General features: G+C 45.7%; 1 protein-coding gene across 3 annotated transcripts in view; it reads right to left on the bottom strand.

Moving 5' to 3' along the window:
- LOC132828738 (probable G-protein coupled receptor 139) overlaps nt 1-23,032 on the bottom strand; it is a 54,752-nt gene extending 31,720 nt beyond the window's left edge. For all 3 annotated transcript variants that reach the window (XM_060845859.1, XM_060845860.1, XM_060845861.1), the window contains exons 1-2: nt 22,976-23,032; nt 18,233-18,435 (exon numbers count right to left, since the gene is read on the bottom strand). In XM_060845859.1, the coding sequence (XP_060701842.1) occupies nt 18,233-18,242 (10 nt within the window). In that variant the 5' untranslated portion in view covers nt 18,243-18,435; nt 22,976-23,032. The remainder of the gene's footprint in view (nt 1-18,232; nt 18,436-22,975) is intronic.
- Between the last annotated feature and the right edge of the window lie 4,567 nt (nt 23,033-27,599).

Below are 27,599 nucleotides of genomic sequence, written 5' to 3'. Positions count from 1 at the left end.
CGGTAATGAACCGGGACAAGTGATGGGCTTGTTAGTGGGTGAACATTTTGGTGATGGTGACCACAATTCTGTGACTTTCACCTTGGTTATGGAGAGAGTTAGGTGCGTGCAACAGGGTAGATTTTACAATTGGGGGAAGGGAAATTACGATGCTGTAAGACAGGATTTGAGGAGCATAAGTTGGGAGCATAGGCTGTCATGGAAGGATGTGGTGGAAATGTGGAACTTTTTCAAGGAGCAGTTACGACATGTCCTTGATATGTATGTACCTGTCAGGCAGGAAAGAAATGGTCGTGTGAGGGAGCCTTAATTGACGAGGGAGGTTTAATGTCTAGGAAAGAGGAAGAAGGAGGCTTACATAAGTTTGAGGAAACAGGGTTCAGACAGAGCAGTGGAGGGATACAGGATAGCCAGGAGGGACCTGAAGAAAGGGATTAGGAGAGCTAAGAGAGGGCATGAAAAATCCTTGGCGGATAGGATCAAGGATAACCCCAAGGCATTTTATGCGTATGTGAGAAACATGAGAATGACGAGAACGAGGGTAGGTCCGATCAAGGACAGTAGTGGGAGACTGTGTATTGAGTCGGAAGAGATAGGAGAGGTCTTGAATGAGTACTTTTCTTCAGTATTTACGAACGAGAGGGACCGTATTGTTGAAGAGGAGAGTGTGAAACGGACTGGTAAGCTAGAAGAGATACTTGTTAGGAAGGAAGATGTGTTGGACATTTTGAACAACTTGAGGATAGACAAGTCCCCCGGGCCTGACGGGATATATCCTAGGATTATGTGGGAAGCAAGAGAGGAAATTGCAGTACCGTTGGCAATGATCTCTTCATCTTCACTGTCAACGGGGGTGGTACCAGGGGACTGGAGAGTAGCGAATGTTGTGCCCCTGTTCAAAAAAGGGAATAGGGATAACCCCGGGAATTTCAGGCCAGTTAGTCTTACTTCTGTGGTAGGCAAAGTAATGGAAAGGGTACTGAGGGATAGGATTTATGAGTATCTGGAAAGACACTGCTTGATTAGTGACAGCCAGCACGGATTTGTGAAGGGTAGGTCTTGCCTTACAAGTCTTATTGAATTCTTTGAGGAAGTGACCAAGCATGTGGATGAGGGTAGAGCAGTGGATGTAGTGTACATGGATTTTAGTAAGGCATTTGATAAGGTTCCCCATGGTAGGCTTATGCAGAAAGTCAGGAGACATGGTATAGAGGGAAATTTGGCCAATTGGATAGAAAACTGGCTAACCGGTCGAAGTCAGAGAGTGGTGGTAAATGGTAAGTATTCAGCCTGGAGCCCAGTTACAAGTGGAGTTCCGCAGGGATCAGTTCTGGGTCCTCTGCTGTTTGTAATTTTTATTAATGACTTGGATGAGGGAGTCGAAGGGTGGGTCAGTAAATTTGCAGATGATACGAAGATTGGTGGAGTTGTGGACAGTGAGGAGGGCTGTTGTCGGCTGCAAAGGGACTTAGATATGATGCAGAGCTGGGCTGAGGAGTGGCAGATGGAGTTCAACCCTGCCAAGTGTGAGGGTGTCCATTTTGGAAGAACAAATAAGAATGCGGAATACAGGGTTAACGGTAAAGTACTTAGTCAGGTGGAGGAGCAGAGGGATCTTGGGGTCTATGTACATAGATCTTTGAAAGTTGCCACTCAGGTGGATAGAGCTTGTAAGAAGGCCTATGGTGTATTAGCGTTCATTAGCAGAGGGATTGAATTCAAGAGTCGTGAAGTGATGTTGCAGCTGTACAGGACTTTGGTTAGGCCACATTTGGAGTACTGTGTGCAGTTCTGGTCGCCTCACTTTAGGAAAGATGTGGAAGCTTTGGAGAGGGTGCAGAGAAGATTTACCAGGATGTTGCCTGGAATGGAGAATAGGTCGTACGAGAATAGGTTGAGAGTTCTCGGCCTTTTCTCGTTGGAACGGCAAAGGATGAGGGGTGACTTGATAGAGGTTTATAAGATGATCAGAGGAATAGATAGAGTAGACAGTCAGAAACTTTTTCCTGGGTACAACAGAATGTTACAAGGGGACATAAATTTAAGGTGAAGGGTGGAAGGTATAGGGAAGATGTCAGGGGTGGGTTCTTTACCCAGAGAGTGGTGGGGACATGGAATGCGCTGCCCGTGGGAGTGGTAGAGTCAGAATCATTGGCGACCTTTAAGCGGCAATTGGATAGGTACATGGATGGGTGCTTAATCTAGGATAGATGTTCGGCACAACATCGTGGGCCGAAGGGCCTGTTCTGTGCTGTATTGTTCTATGTTCTATGGTGAGTACATTTGCAGACACCAAAATTGGTGGCATAGCGGACTATGAAAAAGATTTTCTAAGATTACACAGGGATCTTGATCAAGTAGGTCAATGGGCTGAGGAGTGGTAGATGGAGTTCAATGTGGATAAAAGCAAGGTATTGTATTTTGCTACAACAAACATGGGCCTTGGCTAATGTTGGAGAAGTGAGGGAGCTAGTGGCCCAGTTACCTAATTCTTTGACATTTGCATCACTTACTGATTGGGTGGTTAAAAAAGCTTTTAGAGTGCTTGCCTTCACTGCTCAGTACTTCGAGTCGAGTTGGGATGTCACGTTGAGGTTGAACAGAACATTGTTGGTGCAGCTTCTGAAGTACTGTGCCCAGTTCTGGTCGGCCAGTTAAAGGAAAGATATTACTAAAGCTGAAGAGGGTTCAGAAGAGATTTACCCAGATGCTGCTGGGAGTGGAAGGTTTGAGATATAAAGAAAGGCTGGATAGGCTTGGACTTTTCTTCACTGTGGCATTGGAGCTTGAGAAATGAACTTACAGAGGTTTATTAGGTCATGAGGGTATAGATAGAGTTAATGGTAGGTCTTTTCCCAAGGATAGGGGATTTCAAGACTAGGGGACATATTTTTAAGGTGAGAGGAGAAAGATTTAAAAAAGATATGAGGGGCAATTTTGTTTTAGGCAGAGGGCGGTTTCAGTGTGGAATGGAGTTCCTGAAGAAGTGTTAGATGTAAGTATGGTCCCAACATTTAAGACGCTTAGATAAGTACAAGAACAGCAAAGGTTTGGAGGGATATGGGCCAGGAGTAGGCTGGTGGGACTAGTTATCTTTGTCATGGACTGGTTGGACGGAAGAGTCTGTTTCTGTGCTGTCTGACTTTAAGCATTTAGATGATCATACAAAGCACTGTAAATAACAGGTTACATACTGACTGCTGGGAAATGGGACTGACATCTGTAGGTACCTGCTGACCAGCACGGATATAATGGGGAAACTGCAAACAATAATTTTACATCAGAGTCTCTGATCCCATTTTGTCTTGTGTTTCTCTAACTCTTTCAGTAGTTGCAGCATGCAGTGAAGAACACAAATGATACGCTGGCCTCAGTGTGAGAGGATTTGAATACAGGAGAAGGGATATATTTCGATAAGGGCACCTGGAATAATATGTGTACTTTTGCTTTCTTTTCCCACGGATGTATCCTCTGGCTATTGAGAGAGGGAAACAAAGGTTCACCAGACTGATTCCTGAGTTATTATGATGGACATATGAAGAGACATTCGCTCCTTGTTTAATCCTCATTTGTTTTTCTGAGCCATTGACAACATCACGAACTAATGTGCTGCCTCTTGTTTCCTGACCTGAACCTGACCCAACATCCAAGCCAACACCGAGGTTCCCATTCCCCTGCCATACCACATCAAAACTTCACCAATCGAACTCGCAAAAGCCCTGTGGGGAAATTTGTCCCCGCTCTGTATTATTGGTCAAACAGGTTACACCTTTCCCAGAAATTGTCCCAATGCTTCAAGGATCTGAACCCCGCTCTGCTTCACCATTTCTCCAACCGCAAACGCATCTGATCTATCCTCCTATTCCTGCTCTTACGTGCACGTGACAATGGGACTGAGCCTGACATTGCAGCATTTGCAGCGCTGCATTTTAAAGTACTCCCTCTCTTCCTGTATTCAGCTTTCAGGCCTTCAATCCTTTGTGTCCCTAGGTCACTGGTACCTAGCCGACCACAAACCACTGGCCATTCACCCTCCAGCTCAAGTATTTCCTGTAGCCGCTCCATGATATCCCTGATCCCGGCACCAGGGAGGCAACGTACCATTCTGGATACATGTCTGCAGCCACAAAAACACTTGGCTGTAGGCCTTGCTTTTGAGTACCCTATCACTGTAGCTCTGGCACTCATTTTCCTTCCGTTCTGTGTAGTCCAGCAACCCATGTGGTGCATGAACTTGGCTGTTTGCTACCTCTCCCACAACAGTATCCAAAGTGACATGTCCGTTTGAGACGGGAACGACCACAGCAGACTCCTGCACTTCCTTCCTGAGCCTTTTCGTCTGTCTGATGGTCACCCATTCCCTTTCTGCCCAGACAACTTTCACGTGTGGTGTGAATCCACCTGCTGCTCCAGCTCCAAACAACGGTCAGCCCTTAGCTGCGGATGGACACACTTTCTGCACGGGTAGCCATCAGGGATACCGAAAAACTCCCTTATTTCCCACATGGTGCAAGGAAACAATCTAAGGTCTCCTGTCCTGACTTCTCTCGAGATTAAGCTAGTTACTCCCTTCAAGAGAATGTAATTCAGTGAGGGTCCTCTCTTCATTTCAAAATCTTCCATTGTAATTGAAAACCTCTATCTTTACTGTCCTTTAAAACAGCTAGGAAAATATTCTGCAGGTATCACCCACCAAATGGCTGTTTCTGTTGGGAGAATGTCACTTTCTGAATTGCCCAGAGTGAGACAGCTCTCATTCTTTCAGCTTTACCGTCACCCTGTCTCACTGATTTCACACAACTCCAAAGCGCTCTTGTTTAGCGAAGCAGCACTCAAAGAGACCACTCTGGCCTCAGCCTCCTGCACTCGTGCAGGGAAGCTCAGTGGCAGCTCGGGGAAGAGTCTCCCGTTTCTCAATACAACCCTTCATAACCCTCCAGACTTCACACAGAATTCTGCAGTTTCTGGATCAACAGAGAGTTGTCAGGATCTGGAACCTCCCAGCGGAAGGGGTGCCGGATTGCAAATTCATAACAAATTTAAAAATGGGAATTTGCAGCTCTTTAGAGAATGAGAAAAGTATAGGCTCTAATCGTGAAGTGTGAGACTGGGACTAAATACAACAGTTTGTTTCAAGAGACGAGGTGTTATCTGTATAAGTCTGTGCCCCCGCCCCTGTCAAGCCAATATCTCCTTCCTCAGCTGCAGGGCCCAGACACAGGAGCCTGAACAACTTGCTGTGTTTTGAATTACAACCATTTTGGACATATTTTTTCCCATAGACAAACCTTTTTCCTTCCACAGTAAACACCAATGATATTCAGGTCCTGATGGCTCTGCTGACTCTGTCAGAACGTGTTTTGAGATCCTGCAGTGCAAATTATTCTCAATTAATATCCTGCAAAAGAAGTTCAGAAAAGAAAAATGTACTCAGTCCAAAGCAGAAACCTCGAAGAGACAGTCATTTATCTTGGTTTAAGTTGGCTGCATGTGAATCCTCAACCCCCAGCCGCACTCCCCGTGCATGAGGAAACCTGTGCGTGCATACACCTGTCGATCAGCTGGGCCTCACTGTGAGGTAAGTGATGGGATCCTCTCTCTCCCTGCCCTGGGATGAGCTTCACCATTCACAGTGAATGGAACAGTATCATAGAGCACTGGGGTTGAGGTCCATTCAGCCCATTGCAGCTGTACTCTCTCACAGTCATACAGCATGAAACAGACCCTTCGGTCCAACCAGCCCACACCGACCATGTTCCCAAACTAAACCAGTCCCATCTGCCTGCCTTTGGCCCATACAGCTCCAAAACTTCCCCATTGGTGTAAATTTATCAACATGTCTTTTATAAACATTACGACTGGGCATACATCCACTTCTCCCTCACATTTCACACATGAATCATCATGTTTTAAAAAAATACCCTTCCTCTCCTTTTTAAAATCTTTCCTCTCGCCTTAAAAATGTGTTTCCCTAGTTTTGAAGTCGCCCACCCAAGGGAAAAGACCTTTGTTACTCACTTAATCTATTTACCTCATTTTATAAACATCCATTTGGTCACCCCTCAACCTCCTACGCTCCAGTGGGGAAAAAAAACGATCCAGCCTTTTCAGTCTATTCCAGGCAACATCCCGCCAAATCTTTTCTCAACCCTCTGCAGTTGAACAATATCATTTCTTGAACAGGAGACTGGAAGTGCACACAATATTCCAGAAAAAGCCTCATCATTGTCCTCTGCAACCGCAACATGACTTCCCAACTCTTGTACTCAAGGGACTGAGCAATGAAGGCAAGCATACTAAACCCCTTCTTCACCAGCTGTGATACAAGCTACAAAGAATTATGTACCTGAACCCCTAGGTCTCTCTATTATACAACACTATCCAGGGCCCCACTCATAATTTGTATGTTCGATCTTAATATCCTTAAATCACACTGAACAAAATTAAACCCTCTCCCACTCCTCACCTCGATGACCAATACCTCTTTGTAATCTTACTTTGATTTGCCTCCCAAAGAGGAGTCCTAAGTTCTGTGTTTCTTCACCAAAGTGGTCTTTATTTAGAGTTCTATTGCCACATTTGTGGGAGAAGCCAGAGACACCCTAAGTCTGTCTTTCACATGGGGCTTAATTGCCCTCTTAATCACAGCTCAGATTGGAAAGCCACTGAGCTCCCCAGTGACATATAGTTTTATACCCTTCGCATTATAATAATGCCATGCAACATTGATGTCATTGTTAGCCACAGTCCCCTAAGCTGTACATACAATCCATGATCTATAATGGCAACTCGACAGACCGCCCTCCCATAGGCCCTCCCATAATCTCATGATGTTTATCAGACGTCTTCATCATCTATCTTTGGGATCTTACAATGCTTCTGACAGTTTTATTTCTTCCCAGACACTTGCCAGCTGCACCACATTATATACCAATAGCCCAAATACTTGCTTTTCACGAAGAAATCTTACAAATTCTGTACTAACTTCACTAATAGTATAGCAGATTAGAAAGGATATTAATCCGTAACAATTGTTATAAAGCCTTTAAAATCAACTCTAATATAAAGTTAATGTGACACAGATGGCAAGTTGAGAGCAACCCTCTTTCCCTTGTTTGAGACATCAAACACCAGTCTCTCTGATATGTAATTGCGGTTTACGACCACTGCCATTTACGTGCTGTAAGAGGATTTTAATCTCAAATTTCATTTTTAAACAAATCTTTCCTGTTTCCACTGTAAACATTTCACATCGCAAATGATCTTTTCTTTGTAAAAGCCTCTGATGAGGGTGAAATTCAACCACTTTACAATTTTACCAAGCCATTACACAAAACTTTAGATTTCACAAAAAAAAATCACGTTGTCACTCTAAATTTTGTAATCTGTCTTTATCAATCTTTCCTTGATCTTTGGATGCAGGAGTCCAAATTATCTATACCTGCACTTAAGTTTCAGTTGTGTACCTTTCCAGTCATGACCTCTCTATTTACAACCTTTCTTCTATGTCAATGGTTTTTTGAAGGTCGTGTTTAGACTAATTATTACTTTATCTTCCCTCAAAATGCATCGGGCCTCTTTACTGCCTATACACATTTGCTCAAGGTTGTAACTAACTTTTTCACTCTAATTTGTTATTTGCATTTCTAATTTGACAATTACTTAAACATTTCAGAATACTGTACGATCAGGCTTTTCCTTCTACATTTTACTAAATAACTAACTTGGAACTTGGCTAAATTAGGCCTTGCAAAATGTCCCTTATTTAGAATGCCTGGATGTTTAAAACTGCCCATTCACAGAAACTTCAGTAACTTCCTTAACATCTCTTCTGACGGAGAATCTCATTTTACCCAGACAATCTCATATGAAGACTACAAGTTGAGCTGTGAACATCTGTAACTGTCAAACTCTTTCGGCCATTTTGTGTTTGGTTAAAAAGCCCAAGTGGCCATTTTGTCAACTTAAGCATGGGCTGCTACAGCAACCTATTCACTATTTAATTTAATTATTATCTACAAATGTACTTACCATACTCTCTATATCTTCATCCAAATCATTCATATATTACAAGATGATTGGGGGTTTAGATAGGGTTGACCATGAGAACCTTTTTCCACGTATGGAGTCAGATATTACGAGGGGGCATAGCTTTAAATTAAGGGGTGGTAGGTATAGGACAGATGTTAGGGGTAGATTCTTTACTCAGCGAGTCGTGAGTTCATGGAATGCCCTGCCAGTAGCAGTGGTGGACTCTCCCTCTTTATGGGCATTTAAACGGGCATTGGATAGGCATATGGAGGATAGTGGGCTAGTGTAGGTCAGGTGGGCTTGGATCGGCGCAACATCGAGGGCCGAAGGGCCTGTACTGCGCTGTATTTTTCTATGTTCTATATAAAAGAAACAAAAATGGACCTCATACCAAACTCTGTGGAACTCTCCTGATCACAGGCCTCCACTGTGAAAAACAACCCTCCACCATCACCTTCTGTCTCCTACCTTAAAGCCAATGTTGGACCCAATTGGCAAGCTCTCCCTACAATGTAACTTTACTATTTAGACAACCATGCAGAACCTTGTCAAAGGCTTTAATCTCATCCTAGAAATCCTCCAAATCTGTCCCAATTTCCCTGCCACTCGCCCACAGCCCTCTTAATCTTTCATTTAAAAGTTAAATTCCAAATCTCTTTCTGGAATAACTGCTGAATCTCCATCCAGTTCAGACTGTTCCAGATCCTCAGAACTTGCTGAATTCACCCGGCATTATTTGCTAAATATCTGAAACTTATATTCTGTGGTAATCAAACATTGTAACAATGTTAATATTTTCATTCTGTCTCTACGAATTAAATATCCTGGGAACAAATATACAACTCGAATAAATCATTGCTTAACCTTCTAAGCTGCAAGGATAATTATCTGAGCTTCTGCTAGCTCTCCACAAAACAGAAACCCACCATAATTTTAGGTTATTAACGGGGTGTGTTGATGGCTGCCCAGGCCAGTATTTATTCTCCATGTTTATCTGACTTGGACAAAGTGGTGGTGAACAACTTTCTGGAATTGCTGCAGTCCACATGCTCTGAGTACACCACAGTACTGTTACAGTACTATAATCTCCTGCAGCCTCACAATTCTTATTATCTCTGTAATACCCTCGAGCATCACAATCCTCCCTACCTCTGCAAATATCTTCAGCCCAAACAAAACGTCCCTACCTCTAATCTCATCCAGCATCGCAAACCTCCCTACCAGAGTAATCTCCTCCCATAGCCCACAAAATTCCTTTTCTCTGTAATCTCCTTTGGCCTCACAATCTTTCTTCTCTCTCTAGCCTCCTCCAACCTCATCACCCTCCCCATCTCAAATCTTCTCTGGCCTCCCAAATCGCTGAGATACGTACTTTCGGCTAATACCATCCTAATGAGGATACTTAATTTTTATTTCTCTCCTTGATGGTGACACTTTCAGATTCTTAGGCTGAGCTCCAGGATTTCCTCCCCGGCGACCTCATTTCCTCCCAAAAACATGGGCCAATCATTTGCTATCTCTTCTACTATCTCCTTCTCTGACCTGATTTCAAATGTTGTTTGCGATATTCCAGTTCAAGTACCTCGGAAGTCTACGGTACAGGGAAACATTCTGTGGCCGATCGAATCTGTGCTAGTTAAAAGCAACCATTGAATTAGTCAAATCCTATTTTCCAGCACTTAGCCCATAGCCTTGCCCACTTTGGCATTGCAAATATGCATCTAAACAGGTCTTAAATGTTATCAGGATTTCTGCATCCACCACCCTTACACACAGTGAGGTTCAGAGTTATTGTTACTGCATAATGACATTACCCAGCATCTGGGCCTGTACAAACCAGAGATCACCCAGACATTGTAAAGGATGGTTCTAGGAATGAGGGATTTTAGTTGTATGATAGCATTTTTTTGACATTATTCATTCAAGTGACATGGGTATTGCTGATCCACATCCAGAATATCCATCCACAATAGATAGACTCTCCTGAATCCCTCACCTGGGGTGTGGTAATCTTCAGGTTAAACCGTCACCAGTCATCTTTCTGTAAGGAACGAGCAGCTGTCTAGTCTGGTAGGACAACGCTGGCTTTACATTTTACAACCATGCCACTGTGCCTTGGTGGTGGAGAGAGGGAATATTGAAAGCGGTGTTTGAGCCAGTGCTTAGTCTGGAGCAGGTTCACTTTCTTTAATATTACTGGGGCTTGCAACGAGGCAGGCAAGTACAGGATGTTCCAACACAATCCTGATGTGTGCCGTATAGATAGCAAACAGGCACTGGGGAATCAGGGGTTTGGGGAAACTGATATTATTCTCTTTGTAGCAAAGGAAATTGAGGGGAGCTTCGATAGAAGGATTTACAAAAAATTGGGATAATAAAACGTTTGTCAGCTGATCATAAAAGAATTACAGGACACAAAATTACAGGATCTTTCCCAAAATCTTAAACTGAGAGAATGAGCTGATGAAAGGAAGAAATTGTATGCAGCGAGAGGGAATGAGCTGGAAGACAATCCTCTCTCACACGATGTGGATATCCACGTCCTGATGAATTCAGTAATTGTCAGAGTTTGGTGTTACAATTCTTTTGAGATGAAACACAGAAAGTTACCACATTGTTGCCAAGGGTAATCAGGAATGGCAATGGAATGTTGTCCCGTATTTCAAGGGGCTTGAAGGATAAGAGTAAGGAAGTCTTACTGCAATTGTACAAAGTGTTGGGAGGCCACATCTGGAGTAATGTGAACAGCTTTGGTCCACTAAAGTAAATAAATATATCACTTCAATAGATGCAATTGAGAGATGATTCACTAGAATTATCCCTTGAACGGATTGTCTTTTAAGCAAAGGCTAAAACAGGCTAATCTACTCACCAGACCTTGGAAGATTGAGAGGTGATCTCATTGAAAAATACAGGATTCTTAAGGGGTTCGACAGGGTAAATGCTGAGAGAATGCTTCCCTTCATGAGGCAGTTTAGGACCAGATTCTTGATCAGTCGGGAATGAGGGGGTTATGTTTCAGAATTGTCAAATTTAAGACAACAAAGATATGTATAAGGGTTTCCGTTGCATATGAGCTGGGGTGAAGTGATACAAGCAACATTTTACAGATTGAAATTTCTGTTCTTTGAGGTTGTGCACAGCTGTGCTCAGACACTCATCTTGAGGTCAGACATGAGAACAATACAGGGAGTAGTGAGGAACGTTTGAGGACTCTGGGTTTATACTCGGTGAATTTGAGAAGGCTGAAAGGGGAACTAATTGAAACATAGAATCCTAAATGGCCTGAACAGAGTAGATGTTCCCATTGGTAGGAGAGACTAGGACTCAAGGGCATAGCCTTCGAGTAAAGGCCTTTTAGAATGGAAATAAGGAGAAACTTCTTCATCCAGAGAGTGGTGAATTTATGGAATTTACTCTCACTGAAGGCTATGGAGGCGAGGTTATTGAGTATATTTACGAGTGAGATAGATAGGTTCGTGGGGATCAAGGTTTATGGGGATGAAGTGGGAGAATGAGTTTGAGAAACCTATTAGCCATGATTGAATGGTGAAGCCGACTTAATGGGCTGAATGGCCTAATTTCTGCTCCTCTGTCTTATGGAGTATAGATCAGCCTCAGACAGTTCCCAGCCAGAGGGATAGACTCGTTAGTAAGGGAAGGTAATTTGTAACAGTAAGAGAAGGCAATGGGATTAACCAGCCCAGTGTTTCCTTGGAGAAGATTTCTACTCATTGAGTACTGGAAGCAGTTTAGTAATTGAGTAACAGTGGAGCAATGGAGAGGGATGGTGGTGAGGTAGAGCTGGGCAATGTCAGTGAACATGTGAAAACTAACACGGTGCTTTAGGATGATGTTAATTTTCACATGTTCACTGACAATGCCCAGCTCTACCTCACCACCATCTGGATGTATGTAGATGAGAAAATGGAGGGAGCTGAAAATGTGTTGCTGGTTAAAGTGCAGCAGGTCAGGCAGCATCCAAGGAACAGGAAATTCGACGTTTCGGGCATAAGCCCTTCATCAGGAGAAACAGGAGGGACCAAGGATAGATCCTTGAGGGACACCAAATACAAGGACTTCAGAGAGGAAAGGGAGAATGGAAATGGTGTGTCATTTTCCAAGGATGACGAGGACAAAGTTATTTTTTAACAGAATGGGTGAGGAGGACATAACCAGGTAAAGAGAAACTGACAAAACAAGTAACAATCTCTATGAACTGGCATGGGGCAAGAGACATGGTACAGCAGGAAGGTGAGGGTGAGAAGAAGACTGAGAGAGCGCGCGAGAGAGAGAGACAGAGAGTTACAATGTTTGTACTTTAACCAAAATAAGCTGAGGGTCAAGATGAGCTCTGAGAAGGCTTTAAAACAGACAGGAGAAAATCTGGTTGCAAATTTAAGCGCAATTGAAGAGCCCCATGCAAGGCAGTTTGGCCGGGTTGGTGAGTGGAAGGGAGGGAAATATGAGAGGCAGCCGGTCGGTTTGTCTCCGTCCTAGGACAAAGAAACTTCAGGTGCCTCTCACACTTGTTTCTGGAGGGGAGGATGGAGGAGACAGGATGATGGACAGTGTTTTGGAAGGAAATAAGAACGGTGCTGGTGATATTTAAAAATGACCAATAAACTGATTTATTTGACTTTTATCCAGAACAAAGTTTGGGTGTGAATCCCACCTTGGCAGATGATGGAATTGGAATTCAATTAAAAAAAACTGGAAATCAGAATCTACTGATTGCCATGGAAGCACTGCCAATCATCCGAAAAAGTCCTCGATATTGACCCCAGATCCCATGAAGGATCCTGGTTTCAGGTTAAACATGGGGAAGGAAACCTCCTCCAGATTACCCATGTACCCTCCCCTCAGCTGATCAGCCAATACTCCTCCATGCTGAACACCACACGATGGGAACACGGAAGGTGGCAACGACGCAAAATGTGGTTGATCTCAATGTCCACCACCGAGTGTGGCTTGACAGCGGTACTCGAGCTAATGAGCTCCTTCAGGACATAGCTCCCAGACTGGGTTTGGAGCAGGTGGTGGGAGGGAACCAACAAGAGGGAAAAACATACCTGACCTCATCCTTACCAACCTGCAGTTGCATCTGTCTGTAACAGTATTGATAAGAGTGACCACCTCACATTCCTGACAGAGACCAAGTCCCTCCTTCACATTCAGAGCATACGCCCTTGTGTTGGCCAGCACTATTACTATTCTAAATAGGTCAGAGATGGAACACATCAGGCAACGTAAGACTGGAAATCCACGAGGATCCGGGTGGGCCATCAACAGCAGCAAAACTGTACTCAAAAACACAATCTGTAACCTCATGACCAGGTATATCCTCTACTCAACCGCTGTGTAGTTTTGCTAAGTGGTGACGGACAATAGGGTTGGCAATGGTATTGTGGCTAGATTATTAATCCAGAAACTCAACTAACATTCTGGGGACCTGGGTTCGAATCACAGCAGATGGTAGAATTTGAATTCAACAACCAACAATATGGAATTAAGAATCTAATGATCACCATGAAACTTTTTTTTCTGACAATCAACAACCATCTGGTTCACTAATGTCCTTCAAGGAACGAAGTCTGTCATCCTGACCCAGGCTGGTCTACATGTGACTCCACACCCACAGCAACGTGGTTGACTCAACTGCCCTCTGGAGCCATTTGATTGTACCAACCAATACACAGTCTCAAAAAAATGAAAGCCGTCAGGTCCCCTGGCATCGACTTGGGCACCGGAAAATACAAGGGCAGAAACTGTCCTGTCGCCCCTACAAAGTCTCCCTCACTAAGATCTGGGGGCCCGTGCTAGAACTGGAAGAACGGTCTCAGACTAGTCAAGCAACAGCCTGACACAGTCCTACTCACAGAACCATACCTTACAGACAATGTTCCCGACGCCACTACCATTCCTGGAGATGTCCTGTCTCACCAGCAGGACAGACCCAGCAGAGGGAGCAACACAGTGGGTTACAGTTGGGAAGGAGTTGCTCTCAGAGTCCTCAACATTAACTCTGGACCTAATGAAGTCTCTTGGCTTCAAGTTAAATATGTGCAAGGAAATTTCCTGCTGATTACCACACACCATCCTCCCACAGCTGATGAATTGGTATCCCTCCATGTTGAACAACACTGAGAGGAAGCACAGAGGATGGCAAGGGTACAAACCGTACTGTCAGTGGGGGATTTCAATGCCCACCAGCAAGAGTGACTCGGCAGCAGCACTACTGATCAGGCAAGTCTGGTCCGAAAGGACAGAGCTGCTTGACTGGGTCTGTGGCAGGTGAAGGAACCAAGGGGGAAAAACATACTTGACCACATCCTTGTAACAGGAGAATCGATGTTTCGGGCATAAGCCCTTCTTCAGGAAAGGCTTATGCCCGAAACGTCGATTCTCCTGTTCCTTGGATGCTGCCTGATCTGCTGCGTTTTTCCAGCAACATATTTTCAGCTCTGATTGCCAGCATCGGTAGTCCTCACTTTCTCCTTGACCACATCCTGACCAATCTGCCAACTGCAGATGCATCTGTCCATTACAGAATTGGTAAGAGTGACCACCACAGTCCTTGTGAAAACAAAGTTCGCCCTTCACATTAAGAATAACCTCCATCGTATTGTGTGGCACTATCAGCGTGCTAAATGGGACAGACTTCAAACATCCATGAGGTGCTGTGGAACATTCACAGCAGCAGAATTGTACTCCAGTACAATGTGTACTGCATGTCTCCCACTCAACCATCACCATCAAGCTGGGGATCAACCCTGGTTCAATGGAGAGTGCAGGAAGGCATTTCAGGAGCAGCACCAGGCATACCTCAAGATGAAATATCAACCTTGGTGAAGCCACCAAACAGCACTACTTGCTTGCCATAAAGCATAAAAAGCAAGTGATAGACAGAGGTAAGTGATCCCACAATTCATAGCTCAGCTCGAAGCTCCGCAGTGCTGCCACATCCAGCCGTGAATGGTGGTGGACAATTAAACAACTCACTGGAAGAGGAGGCTCCACACAAATCTCCATCCTCAATGATGGAAGAGCTCAGCACCTCAGTATAAAAGGTAAGGCTGAAGCTTTCTCAGCAATCTTCAGCTAGAAGTGCCGAGTGGATGATCCATCTCAGCCTTGTCCAGTAGTCCCCAGCATCACAGATCCCAGTTTTCAGCCAATTCAGTTCACTCCACGTGATATCGAGAAACAGTTGGAGACACTGGATACTGCAAAAGGCGATAGCCCCTGACAACATTCCGGCGATAGTACTGAAGACTTTTGCTCCAGAACTTGCTGTTCCCCTAGCCAAGCTGTTCTAGTACAGGTACAGCACTGGCATCTACCCAACAATGTGGAAAATTGGCCAAGTCTGTCCTGTACATAAAAGGCAGGACAAATCCAACCCGGCCAATTACCGTCCCTTCTCATTCATCAGTAAAGTGATGGAAGGTGTTATGAACAGTTCTGTCAAGCAGTACCCAGTTGGGTTCCACCAGGACCACTCCGTTCCTGACCTCATTACAGCCTCGGTTCAATTATGGACAAAAACCGATGACTTCCAGCAGTGAGGTGAGAGTGACAGCCCTTGACATCAGGGCTGCATTCAATCGAGTGTGGCATCAAGGAGCCTGAGCGAAACTAGAGGAAGCCCGAGCGAAACATGTCAGCAATGGGTATCAGCGGACAAACTTTTCAGTGGTTGGAGTCATACCTGACACATAGGAAGATGGTTGTGATTGTTGGAGGTCAGTCATCTCAATTCCAGGACATCTCTGCAGGAGTTCCTCAGGGTAGTGTCCTAGGCCCAACCATCTTCAGCTGCTTCATCACTGACCTTCCCTCCAATAGAAGGTCAGAAGTGGGGATGTTCGTCCATTACTGCACAATGTTCAGTAACGTTCACAACTCCTCAGATACTGGAGCATGTTCAAATGCAACAAGATCTGGACAATATCCAGGCTTGGGCTGACAGGTGGCAACTAGCACCCGTGCCACACAAATGCCAGGCTATGACCATCACAAATGAGACCACCGTCCCTTGATATTCAATGGTGCTACCATCACTGAAACTCCCACTGTCAACATCCTGGAATTATCACTGACCAAACACTCAGCTAGACTCACCACAAAAACACAGTGGCTACAAGAGCAGGTCAGAAGCCTGGAGTACTGCAGCGAGTAACTCACCTCCTGATTCCCCAGAGCTTATCCACCATCTACAAGGCACAAGCCCGGAGCGTGATGGGATACTCCCCACTTGCCTGGATGAGTGCAGCCCCAACAACACTCAGGAAGCTTGACACCACCCGCTTCACTGGCACTACATCCACAAGCATTCCCTTCCTCCTCCGACACTCCCTAGCAGCAGTGTCTATTATTTACAAGATGCACTGCAAACATTTACCCAAGATGCTCAGACAGCATTTTCCAAACCCACAACCAGTTCCATTTAGCAGGACGAGAGCAGCAGATACCTGGGAACACCACAATCCTCAGGTTCCCCTCCAAGTCACTCCCTATCCTGACTTAAAAATATATCGCTGCTCCTTCACTGTCGCTAGGCCAAACGCCTGGATTTCCATCCCGAATGGCACTGTGGATCAACCCACAGCAGGTGGACTGCAGCCGTTCAAGAAGGCAGCTCACCACCACCTTCTCAAGGGGCAACTCGGAATGGGCAATCCATGCTGGCCCAGCCAGCGACACCTGCAGCCCACAAGAAGGAACGAATTTGTAAAAATGAAACTCACTGGAGGAGACGAATCGACAAATATCCCCACTCACATTGATGGGAGATTCCAAACCATCTGTGCAAGGGAGAAGATGAAAGCCCTTCCCAGAATCCTCAGACAGAAGGGCCAAGCAGATGATTCATCTCAGCCATCCCCACAAACATCACAGACGCGAGTCTTCAACCCAATTCAATTCACTCCACGTGGTGTCAAGAAACAGCTGGAGACACTGGACACTGCAAAGTTGATGGGCCCTGCCAACATTCTGGCAATAGTATTGAAGACTTCTGCTCCAGGACTTGCCACCTTCCAAGCCAAGGTATTCCAGTACCACTCCAGCGTGGACATCTACGAATGTGGGTCATGCCCAGGGACACAAAAAGCAGGCCAATTCCAACCTGACCGATTACCACCCGATCTGTCCCCTCTCGATCAGCACTAAGGTGTTGGAAAGTGTTCTCGACAATGGTATCGAGCAGCACCTGCTCAGCAACATCCAGTTTGGGTTCCACCGGGTCCACTCAGCTCCTGACCTTGTTCCAGTCCGGATTCAGTTTGACACATTAGCTGAGTTCCAGAGGTGAGGTGAGAGGGTCTGACCAGTCCCACACCAAGACTGGTGGCATCACTTAACTCCACCTTAGTCTCAGCTCATCTGCTGAAATTCTCAGTCTCTAGATTAGAGTGGTGCTGGAAAAGCACAGAAGGTCAGGCAGTATCCGAGGAGCAGGAAAACCGACGATTCAGGCAAAAGCCCTTCATCAGGACTAGGAAGGGCTTTTGCCCGAAACGTCGGTTTTCCTGCTCCTCGGATGCTGCCTGACATGCTGTGCTTTTCCAGCACCACTCTAATCTAGAGTCTGGTTCCCAGCATCTGCAGTCCTTGTCTTTACCTTGCTGGAATTCTCATCCATTCCTGTCTCATCTTCAGGCAAACACACTCCTGGCTGACCTCCTACTTACAACCTCCCTGTAATCTCCAGGATATCAAAATTCTGCTGCCCATGTGCTCGCTTGTTCACTCATCACCAAGTGTTTCCTGACGTACCAAAGCTCCTACTTATAGGCAACATATTCACATTTTGAGCCTTGGCTAACTCCGAGCTGTAACTATCCCTTTCTCGCTGCATCACACAACCTTTGAGACCTTGACGACTCATTTGGTTTCAGATTCCAGCAATGCACTTATTCATTGCTTCACCATTGGTGGCTGCTTCTACAGTTGTCACGGCAACACAGTCGAGAATTCCCACTGCAAACCTCTCAGGCCCACTTTCATCCTTTAAGATATTGCTGAAAACCTGCTTAGTTGGCAAGGCTTTTGGTGACCTGACCTAATATATCTGTGCCCTCATGTCAAACGTTCCTTGATTATATTTTTGTGAAAATAAAAATACAAACTATTGTTAACTTCAACATAAATTGTCAACTCTTCACAAAAACTATGTGAATAATCTGAACCTTCTTACCTAACCGCATAGTGAGAGTCCCTTCACCACATGAACTGCAGCAGAACAAGGAGGTCAAACATCACCTTCTCCACAGGCAGCAGGACTTCAGCAATGGATCAGTGGTGCTGGAAGAGCACAGCAGTTCAGGCAGCATCCAACGAGCAGCGAAATCGACGTTTCAGGCAAAAGCCCTTCATCAGGAATGAAATGATCACTGGTGACTGTGGAGAGAGAAACAGAGTTAATGATTCATCAAGTGCAAACTCAATTTCAGAAGGAAAACCGGTACAGAAGTTGACAGTCAGAAATAGACTCACGCTGGATAAAGAATTACGTTCTGTAAATGACATTATGCGATAATCAATTTGGTACGACAGCAGCACATGGTCAGAGGGTGGTCAGCTGGAGAAAACCTGTTTACAGGGTCTTGAAGGCAGCGTTTGGTACACTTGCCTTCATTGCTCATAACATTGTGTGTAAGAGTTGGGATGTCATGTTGCGGCTGTGCAGGACATTGGTGAGGTTTCCTGTGGAATACTGTCTTCAATTTTGGTTGCCCTTCTATAGGGAGGATGTGTTAAACTTCAGAAGTTGCCAGGACCCAAAGGTTTGAGTTACAGGAAGGTTAAATACGGTGAGGCTTTTTTTCCCTGTAAACGAGACTGCGGAGTGACTCTATACAGATTCCTAAAACCATGAAGGACCTAAGTAGGGTGCTTTTTCATCCTCAAACTGGAGGACAAAGGATTTAAGATGAGAGAGAAAGATTTAGAAAAGGATTTGAGAGATTACATGTATTGAACGGTCTGCCACAGTAAAGGGTGGTAGGTACAAATACAACATTCAATGGCATCGAGGTTGGTCTATGCATAAGACGGGTTTAGAGGGATATGGGCCAAATGCTTGCAAATGGAACTCCGTCGGGTTGTGATATTTGGTCAGTGCAGACAAGCTGGGCTGAAGGATCTGATTCCATGCTGTATGACTCCATGCATAGGTCTGTGAAAGTAACATTAAAATAGTAAACAGTACGGAAATACACCATTAGAGACTGAGGAAGTCAGATAATGACAAGAGATGATCAGTGTGCACAGAGTCACATCAGAGCTGTGTTAGTTGTTACAATTCCAGTTATATGGACACTGGACGAGCACAAATGCTTTATCAGGCCATAATCTTTAAAGCAGGGCTTCCTACAGTAAGTAGGAACAAATTACTCCAGATGGTGGAATCTGTACTGAAGAGACAAAAAAACCTGCAGATGCTGGAATACAAAGTAGACCAACAGGAGGCTGGAAAAAACAGCATGCAGCAGTTGGAGAAGTCAATGTTTTGGGTATAACCCCTCCTCAAGAAAGGTGACACGTTGGGTTTTCCACCCCCTGATGCTGCCTGGCTTGCTGTGCACTTCCAGGAGTCAAAAATGTATGGCGCTGGAAAAGCACAACAGGTCAGGCAACATCCGAGGAGCAGAAGATCGAAGTTTCGAGCATAAGCTCGAAGGTTACTGTGCTTTTCCAGCACCGCACTTTTTGACTCTAATCTTCAACATCTGCAGTCCTCACTTTCTCCTAATGCTCTTCCAGGAATCGAGTCTACAAGATTTGAAACATTAGCTTACTCTCTCTCTCTCTCCTTGGATGCTGTTACATCCAAGTAATGCTTCAGCATTAGTTGTTCCCTGCAGTGAGGCTGCAATGGGTAACATGGAATTATGACAGAGTTCGTAGCATTTCGCCTCCAGTAAGTATCTGAAGTATAACAGGAGCAATTAAGCTGCATAAAGCATGGACTGCATAACACTGCCAGCTTCAACATCTCTCCGAGAAAAAATACACCCTCTCGGTCAGGTCTGGGAAAGAAATAAACATTGCTCTTGGCTTCAATCCTCACCCACTGCCAGGAAGGCTGCACACGCATCCCACTGCACCTTGCCGCCTACAAAGTTGGCTGGACACAAAATAAACTGCTGATGCTGGAATCCAGAATAGACACACAGGAGGCTGGACGAACACAGCAAGCCAGGTGGCATCAGGAGGTAGGGAAGAAAATATTTTGGGTGTATCCCTTCTTCAGCACTGGGGGGGGGGGGTGGTGGGGTGGGGGCTGTGGCTGGGGGGTTAAACAGGGTGGCAGGGTCAGGGTGATGAGGCGGAGATATGTGAAGACAGGCAGAGGGTACAACCTGGTTGGTCAACGGGAGGGATAGACTTGATTGGTGGGTGGGAGGAATGGAAGGGAGGGGGAGAGACTGGGAAGGGAGGTTATTTGAAATTGGAGACACACACTCTCTCTCATAGATTCCCACACACAGCCTTATATCCCTTTACACTCACACACACACACCTCTAACAGACACTCATAACCCCTCTACCTCCCCACCCACCAAACACACACCCACATGCAAACATACATATAAAAGGTTGTGGGGTGAATTTGTACTTGCAGAATTACATTTTACTTTGCTCAAAAAACTGGATGAATCCATGTTATATTCTGTAAATCCGTTTTTTTAAAGTTAGAATCAGCCTGACCATTACAGCACAGACAGCTTCACAGGGAGTTAACACCTTCAACACTTTATCTGAGCCAACAAGACACCAATTGTTAAAGTGCACTTGAGAATGTAACTTTTTAAAAAAGTTTTGCAATTTACAATATGAAACAACTGAAACCAGCAAGATCATTCTAAAAGATGAGAGACTTAACACACAATCCAGATCTTTTTCAACGTATAATTTCAGTTACATCACACTGTAAACTTCTGCTATAAATTCTATGCCTTACAATCTTATTCTCCACAACCACCTGATGAAGGAGCAGCACTCTTAAAGCTAGTGCTTCCAGATAAACCTATTTGACCATAACCTGGTGTGTGATTCTTAATATTCTGCCTTGGCAGTCTACAGCCCAGACCTCAACCTGGTGTTATATGACTTCTGACTTTGTCCACCCTGGTCCAACACTGGCACCTCCACATCATGATTTTCCAGGAAAACACCTCCTGACTTGTCCATCGGGAATTCAGCCTCACCCCTTATTCACTCCAATTACTTGGAACAGCCATGCCCACTTAGTCTGCCAACACCACATTTTCTTTCTATTGTGTTGAAAACCACAACACCAGGTACAAGCTTTTGAAGCATTGCTTCTTCACCAGGTAGCTAGTTCTGCGCCTATCTGCCACACTAGCTACCTCACAAAAGAGCAGCACTCCAAAAGTTTTCCAAATAACCTGTTGGACTATAACCTGGTGTTGTGTGATGTTTAACTTTGTCCACCCGAGCTCAACACAAAGTCATATAATGTCCATCCCCACCCCCTGAATCCCTCTCCAGCACCATCCCCTTCACCCTGCCACCAACCAGATTCATTCCTCCCATTAACCAACCAGGTCATACCCCACACCCATCTTTGCCGATCCCCACCTCACCACCTCCTTTATCTACAGCTCCCCCTACACCCACACCCAATCCTGAAGAAGGGCTACACCAAAACTGTCACCTTCTCCACCTCCTGATGCTGCCTGGTCTGCTGTGTTCTCCAGTCTCCTGTCGGTCTACCAACAAAGTTGGCTTCAGTTCATCTAACGAGGAGAAAGTGAGGACTGCAGATGCTGGAGATCAGAGCTGAAAATGTGTTGCTGGAAAAGCGCAGCAGGTCTGGCAGCATCAAGGAGCAGGAGAATCAACGTTTCGGACATGAGCCCTTCTTCAGGATTCCTGAAGGGCTCATGCCTGAAACGTCGATTCTCCTGCTCCTTGGATGCTGCCTGACCTGCTGCGCTTTTCCAGCAACACATTTTCAGTTCAGTTAATCTGACAACAGGTATTATCTTAGCTCAGACAATGTATTAACAGTGTGAACTTAAAATCTGTCCCAATGTTGAGCCAGTCTTATTTTCGAAAGTGGGACTTACAGAATATTTCATGGATTTGTGCAGTTTTTGAGGAAAAAATAAAACGCAGCTCTGCAAGTACAGATCCACCCCATAAACTTGCATGACTTATCTTGAGATAACACCAATTGTTAGGTAAACTGGAGCCACCTCGAGGATGTAAGTGAAAAGCGAGTTCTTGAATTTACATTGTAGAGAGCCCAAACAAACATATCCCATCCTAAAAGCTGCAAGACAATCTAAGTTTGTTTACTATATCATTACAACTCTGTGACACTGTAACCCATTTGCTACAAATTCTGTATCTTCTGGTCCTGCTGCACAACCATCTGATGAACAAGCAATACTCCTAAAGTTAATGCTTTCAAATAAACCTGTAGGACTATAGCCTGGTATTGTGTGACTGCCAGCTGTGGGAGGTGGACAGGCTGCAGGCATGACGTGCAGGAGCTGGCTACTGGACTGACGTAACAATCAAACTGCAAACTTGGGGCCGGGCAAACGTCTGACGGATGACTGCCCCTAATAAAGATGGCGGCGGTTGGCAGCCGAGAACGTGCCTGGCGGATCCCGGCCCCCAATAAAGATGGCGACGATTGGCAGCCGGGGAGATGTCAGGTGATCAGTGCCCCCAATAAAGGTGGCGACGATTGGCAGCTGGCTACATGTTGGCCGTGTCGTGCCCCCAACAAAGATGGCGGCGACGGCCCATGGCCTACGAGACCCCGAACTCTGCAGGCACTTTTTTCTCTCTTTTCGTGGCAAATACGGGGACTTAGATTTAGAAATTCGAGTGCACCAAAGTTCCTCAGCCCACACGAGCTCTACTTATCTCCGCCCTGTGCTGCTACGTCCTTCTTTACCGGTTCACACGCGCACTCACGGTTCAGTCCCAACGGTTCCTGCCTCGGCGCGAGGACGGTCACGTGGTACGCGTCATTTTCCCCCACCTCGACATTCGTTCCCATTGGTTGGATGACCAACCGCCCGCCCCCATGACGCGGCGGACCGCCTGGGGCGGCCCCTGGGCTCCAATTGGACCAGACGTATGTCATTCAGACGTCCCCGCCACCCCATTGGTGAACGGGAGAATGTGTTGCCTGGGATGGACAAAGTTAAGAATCACACCCCCCCAGGTTATAGTGCACCAGGTTTATTTGGATGCAGTAGCTTTTGGAGCGCTGCTCCTTCAGCAGGTGGTGGTGGAATATATTGGAGGGTCAGGGTCGACTTTTTCTTAGAATGTCTACCAGTGTGCAAACAGGCCCTTCAGCCCAACCAGTCCATACCAACCCTCCAAAGAGTTACCCACCCAGACCCACTCCACCCACCTATATTGACCCCTGACTAATGCTGAAAATGTGTTGCTGGTTAAAGCGCAGCAGGTCAGGCAGCATCCAAGGAGCAGGAAATTCGACGTTTCGGGCATAAGCCCTTTCCTGATGAGGGGCTTATGCCCGAAACGTCGAATTTCCTGTTCCTTGGATGCTGCCTGACCTGCTGCGCTTTAACCAGCAACACATTTTCAGCTCTGATCTCCAGCATCTGCAGACCTCACTTTTTCCCCAACTAATGCACCTAACCTCCATTTCCCTGAACACCATGGAGCAATTTAGCATGGCCAATCCTCCCTAACCTGCACATCTTTTGATTATGGAAGGAAACCCACGCAGACGAGGGGAGAACGTGCAAACTCCACCCAGACAGTCGCCTGAAGCTGGAATGATTTGTTGGCTTTCATTAGTGGGGGGATATGAGTCTAAGAGCCGCAAAGTTATAATGCAGCTCAAAAGACGAAAAAGCCATGATTAGACCGCACTTGAAATATCGTGTTCAGTTCTGGTCAGCTCATTGTAAGAAAGATGTGGAAGCTTTAGAGAGGGTGCAGAGATTTACCAGGATGCTGCCTGGTCTGGATGGCACGTCTTATGAAGAAAGGTTGAGGGAGCTCGGGTTTTCTTATGGGAGTGAAGAAGGATGAGAGGTGACTTGTTAGAGGTGTACAAGACATTGAGGGGCATAGATAAAGTGGATAGCCAGAGACTTTTCCCCATGGTGGAAACGTCTGTCATGAGGGGGCATAATATTTTAGGTGATTGGAGGAAGCTTTAGGGGAGATGTCACAGGTTGGTTATTTACACAGAGAGGTGGGTGCGTGGACTGCACTGCCAGCAGTCGTAGTAAAGTCAGGTACATTTGAGACATTTAAACGACTCTTGGATAGGCACATGGAAGATAGTGCGATGAAGGGTATTGTAGGTTAGTCTGATCCTAGAGTTGGCAATAAGGCTGGCACAACATCAAGGGTCAAAGGTCTTGTCCTATGCTGTACTTGTTCTATCTCATGACACCCTCTTTGCTTGCCCGATTTCCTTCAGTACACTACTGTGTCCCTATATACCTCCAGGGATTCCCTAGATCCCAGCTGCCTCTACCTATGGCATTCCTCCTTTTGTCTGGTCAAAGCCTCAATATCTCGTGTCATCTACGGTTCCCTATTCCTGCCAACCTTGTCAATCACGCTCACAGGAACAAAAAGACCTTGAACGCTCACTATCTCACTTTCAAAATCCCCCACTTGCCGGAGGTCCCTTTGTCTGCAAACAAACTACTTCAATCCCAAAGTTCTCCCCACTGTCACCTCCGTCATCCGTCCTCCCTACTTCCCAAAAGTAGGTCGAGTTTTGTCCCTTCCGGAGTAGGACCCTCGAAATCCTGATTGAGCAAACTCTCCTGAATGCATTTAACAATTCCAACCCATCTCAGTCTTTAACACTCTGGCTGTCCCAGTCTATACTAGAAAAATTAAAATCCACTACAGTGACAACCCTACTGCTCCTGCAAGTCTCCCAAACTCCCAAATATTTCTTCCTGTAATTCCCATTGACTATTTGGGGGTCGATAGTACAATCCCAATAACATCATCATACCCTTATTTCTTAGCTCCACCCACGAAGTCTCACTGGATTTTCTTCTTTATTTAATTCTGATTACTGCTGTGATACTCGTCTTAATCAAACATGTAACCACCCTTCCCCTTTGTCCTGCCTAAAGTACTTGTACCCTGGTACCTGAAGCTGCTAGTCCTATCACTCCCTTAGCCATGTTTCTGTCATGGCTATAGTATCCCTGTCCCACATACCTATCCACGCCCTGAGTTCATCGACCTTACCTGTCAGCCAGGAGAAAGTGAGGACTGCAGATCAGTCGAGTGTGTGGTCCTGGAAAAGAGAAAAAAAAAGTTTCGGGCGTAAGTCCTGGTGAAAGGCTTATGCCCGAAATGTCAATTCTCCTGCCCCTCAGATGCTGCCTAACCTGCTGTGTTTCTCTAACCTGTCAGCCATCTAGCATTGAAACAGATGCAATTTAATCCAACATTACTTACTCCTTGTCATGTTCCAGCCTGACCTACCTCATCACTTTACTATTTCTGATGACTGCATCTTCTCCACTGCATCAACCTTGTACTTACCTCCCTGCTGTTGAGGATCCCACCTGCCAATCTCGTATAAACCCTCTTTTGTAGCTCTAACAAACTTGGCCGCCAAGATATTGGTCACCCTCCAATTCAGGTGTAAACCGTCCCTCTTGAACAGGTCGCCTCTGTCCGAGAAAAGATCCCAATGATCTCAAAATCTGAATCCTTGGCCCCTGCACCAATTCTTTCTCCACGCATTCATCTGCCATATCCTCCTGCTCTTGGCACTGGAGCTTACCACTGTTGAGAATCTGGTTTTTAAAACTTTATTCCTATCTCTCTACAATCAGTCATCAGGACCGCATCCCTATTTCTACCCATGGCACTTGTGCCAACATGCACAATGACTACTGTCTGCTCACCCTCCCTCTTGAGTACAGTCTGCAGTTGCCCTGGCACCTGGGAGGCAACACACCATCCTGATTCCCATTTGTGAGCAAAGAATCTCCTGTCTGTCTGTCTTCACCCACCCCCCCACTATTGAGTCACCTATTACGAAGGTCATGTTTACCTTTTCCCTTTCCCAAAGTGCCCCAGAGCCGGTCGTACTGCCACTGAACCGGCTACTGCGATTTTCCCTGAATGGTCATTGTGAACCCCAACAACCACCACCAACAGTATCTAAAACGGTGTACTTGTTTGAGGGGAATGGTTACGGTGGATTCCTGTCTCCCTGCCTCCCACATCCCATGTTGGGCCCAAGTTTCTCAGGAACCACAGGGATTGGGTTGGTGGAATTTGGAAATGGAAAGCAACAAGTCAAGAGCTTGTGGGATCTATTCATCTCATTGGCATTTTGCCTGTACCGAACATGTCTCTAATTGAAATGGTTCTTGAAGTGAAGAGACAGATACGCACTAAGACGTTGATAATTGAGTAGGAGTGGAGGAATGGAGAGGGACAGTTTTGAGGTAAAGCTGGGCATTGTCAGCATACATGTGAAAACGAATGCAGGGCTCTTGGAAAATGTTACCTCTTGGCAGCATGTTGATGACAAATAGGAAGGACCAAGGATAGATCCTTGAGGGGCAGCAAGTATAAAAATTTTGGGGGCTTGGTGGCTGAGTGGTTAGCACTGCTTACAGCAGCAGGTGCTGGAACATCTCAGCAGGGCTGGCAGCATCTGTAAGGAGGGAAAAGAGCTGACGTTGCAAGTCTAACTGACCCTTTGACCCTTTGTCAAAGCTTTCACAAAGGGTCAGTTAGACCCGAAACATCAGCCCTTTTCTCTCCTTACAGATGCTGCCAGCCCTGCTGAGATTTTCCAGCATTTTCGCTTTTAGTTTCAGATTCCAGCATCTGTAGTAAGTTGCTTTAATACAGCAGCAGGAACCTGGGTGGAGATTGTACATTCTCCCTGTGTCTGCGTGGGTTTCCTCCGGGTGCTCCGGTTTCCTCCCAGAGTCTAAAGATGGGCAGGTGAGGTGAATTGACTGTACTAAATCGCCCCATAGTGTTCAGGGATGTGTAGGTTAGGTGCATTAGTCAGGGGTAAATATAGAGTGGGCGGATTGAGTCCGGGTGGGTTACTGTTTGGAGGGTCGATGTGGACCTTGTTGGGCCGAAGGGCCCGTTTCCACACTGTAGGGATTCTACGAATTGGAGAGGAAAGGGAGGGTGGAGAGGGGTGGGGTTTGGAACGGTGACGAGTTGGAGAAGATGCTTTGAGAATGAATGTTGACAATGGGGTTAAGTCTAAGACAGTATCAGAAGGGCAAGAAAATTGTTAGCAATGTCAACAAACTGAGGAAGTTTGGTGATCCATATTTCAGAGAGAACAGGGTCAGGCAGAAAGAGGAAGGCTACACGGTGAAGGTGAACACATAGGGCCGGATGCAGTCATAGGAGAAAATCTGGAGAAAGAGGAGAGTGCAGGTTTACAGTTGGGAGGAGATTTAGAGATGCTGGCTTGTGGTAGAGGGAAGGAAACAGCAGATCAGCTTATCTCAGTATTCTTGACAAAGAAGCTTTGTGTGCTCCTTATACTTGTGTTGGTGGTGAGGATGGAG

Source organism: Hemiscyllium ocellatum, chromosome 27 (genome assembly GCF_020745735.1).
Source record: "Hemiscyllium ocellatum isolate sHemOce1 chromosome 27, sHemOce1.pat.X.cur, whole genome shotgun sequence".
In the NCBI taxonomy this organism is placed as follows: Eukaryota; Metazoa; Chordata; class Chondrichthyes; order Orectolobiformes; family Hemiscylliidae; genus Hemiscyllium; species Hemiscyllium ocellatum.
The sequence above is the reverse complement of the archived record's forward strand: the minus strand, read 5'-3'. Positions and strand labels throughout refer to the sequence as shown.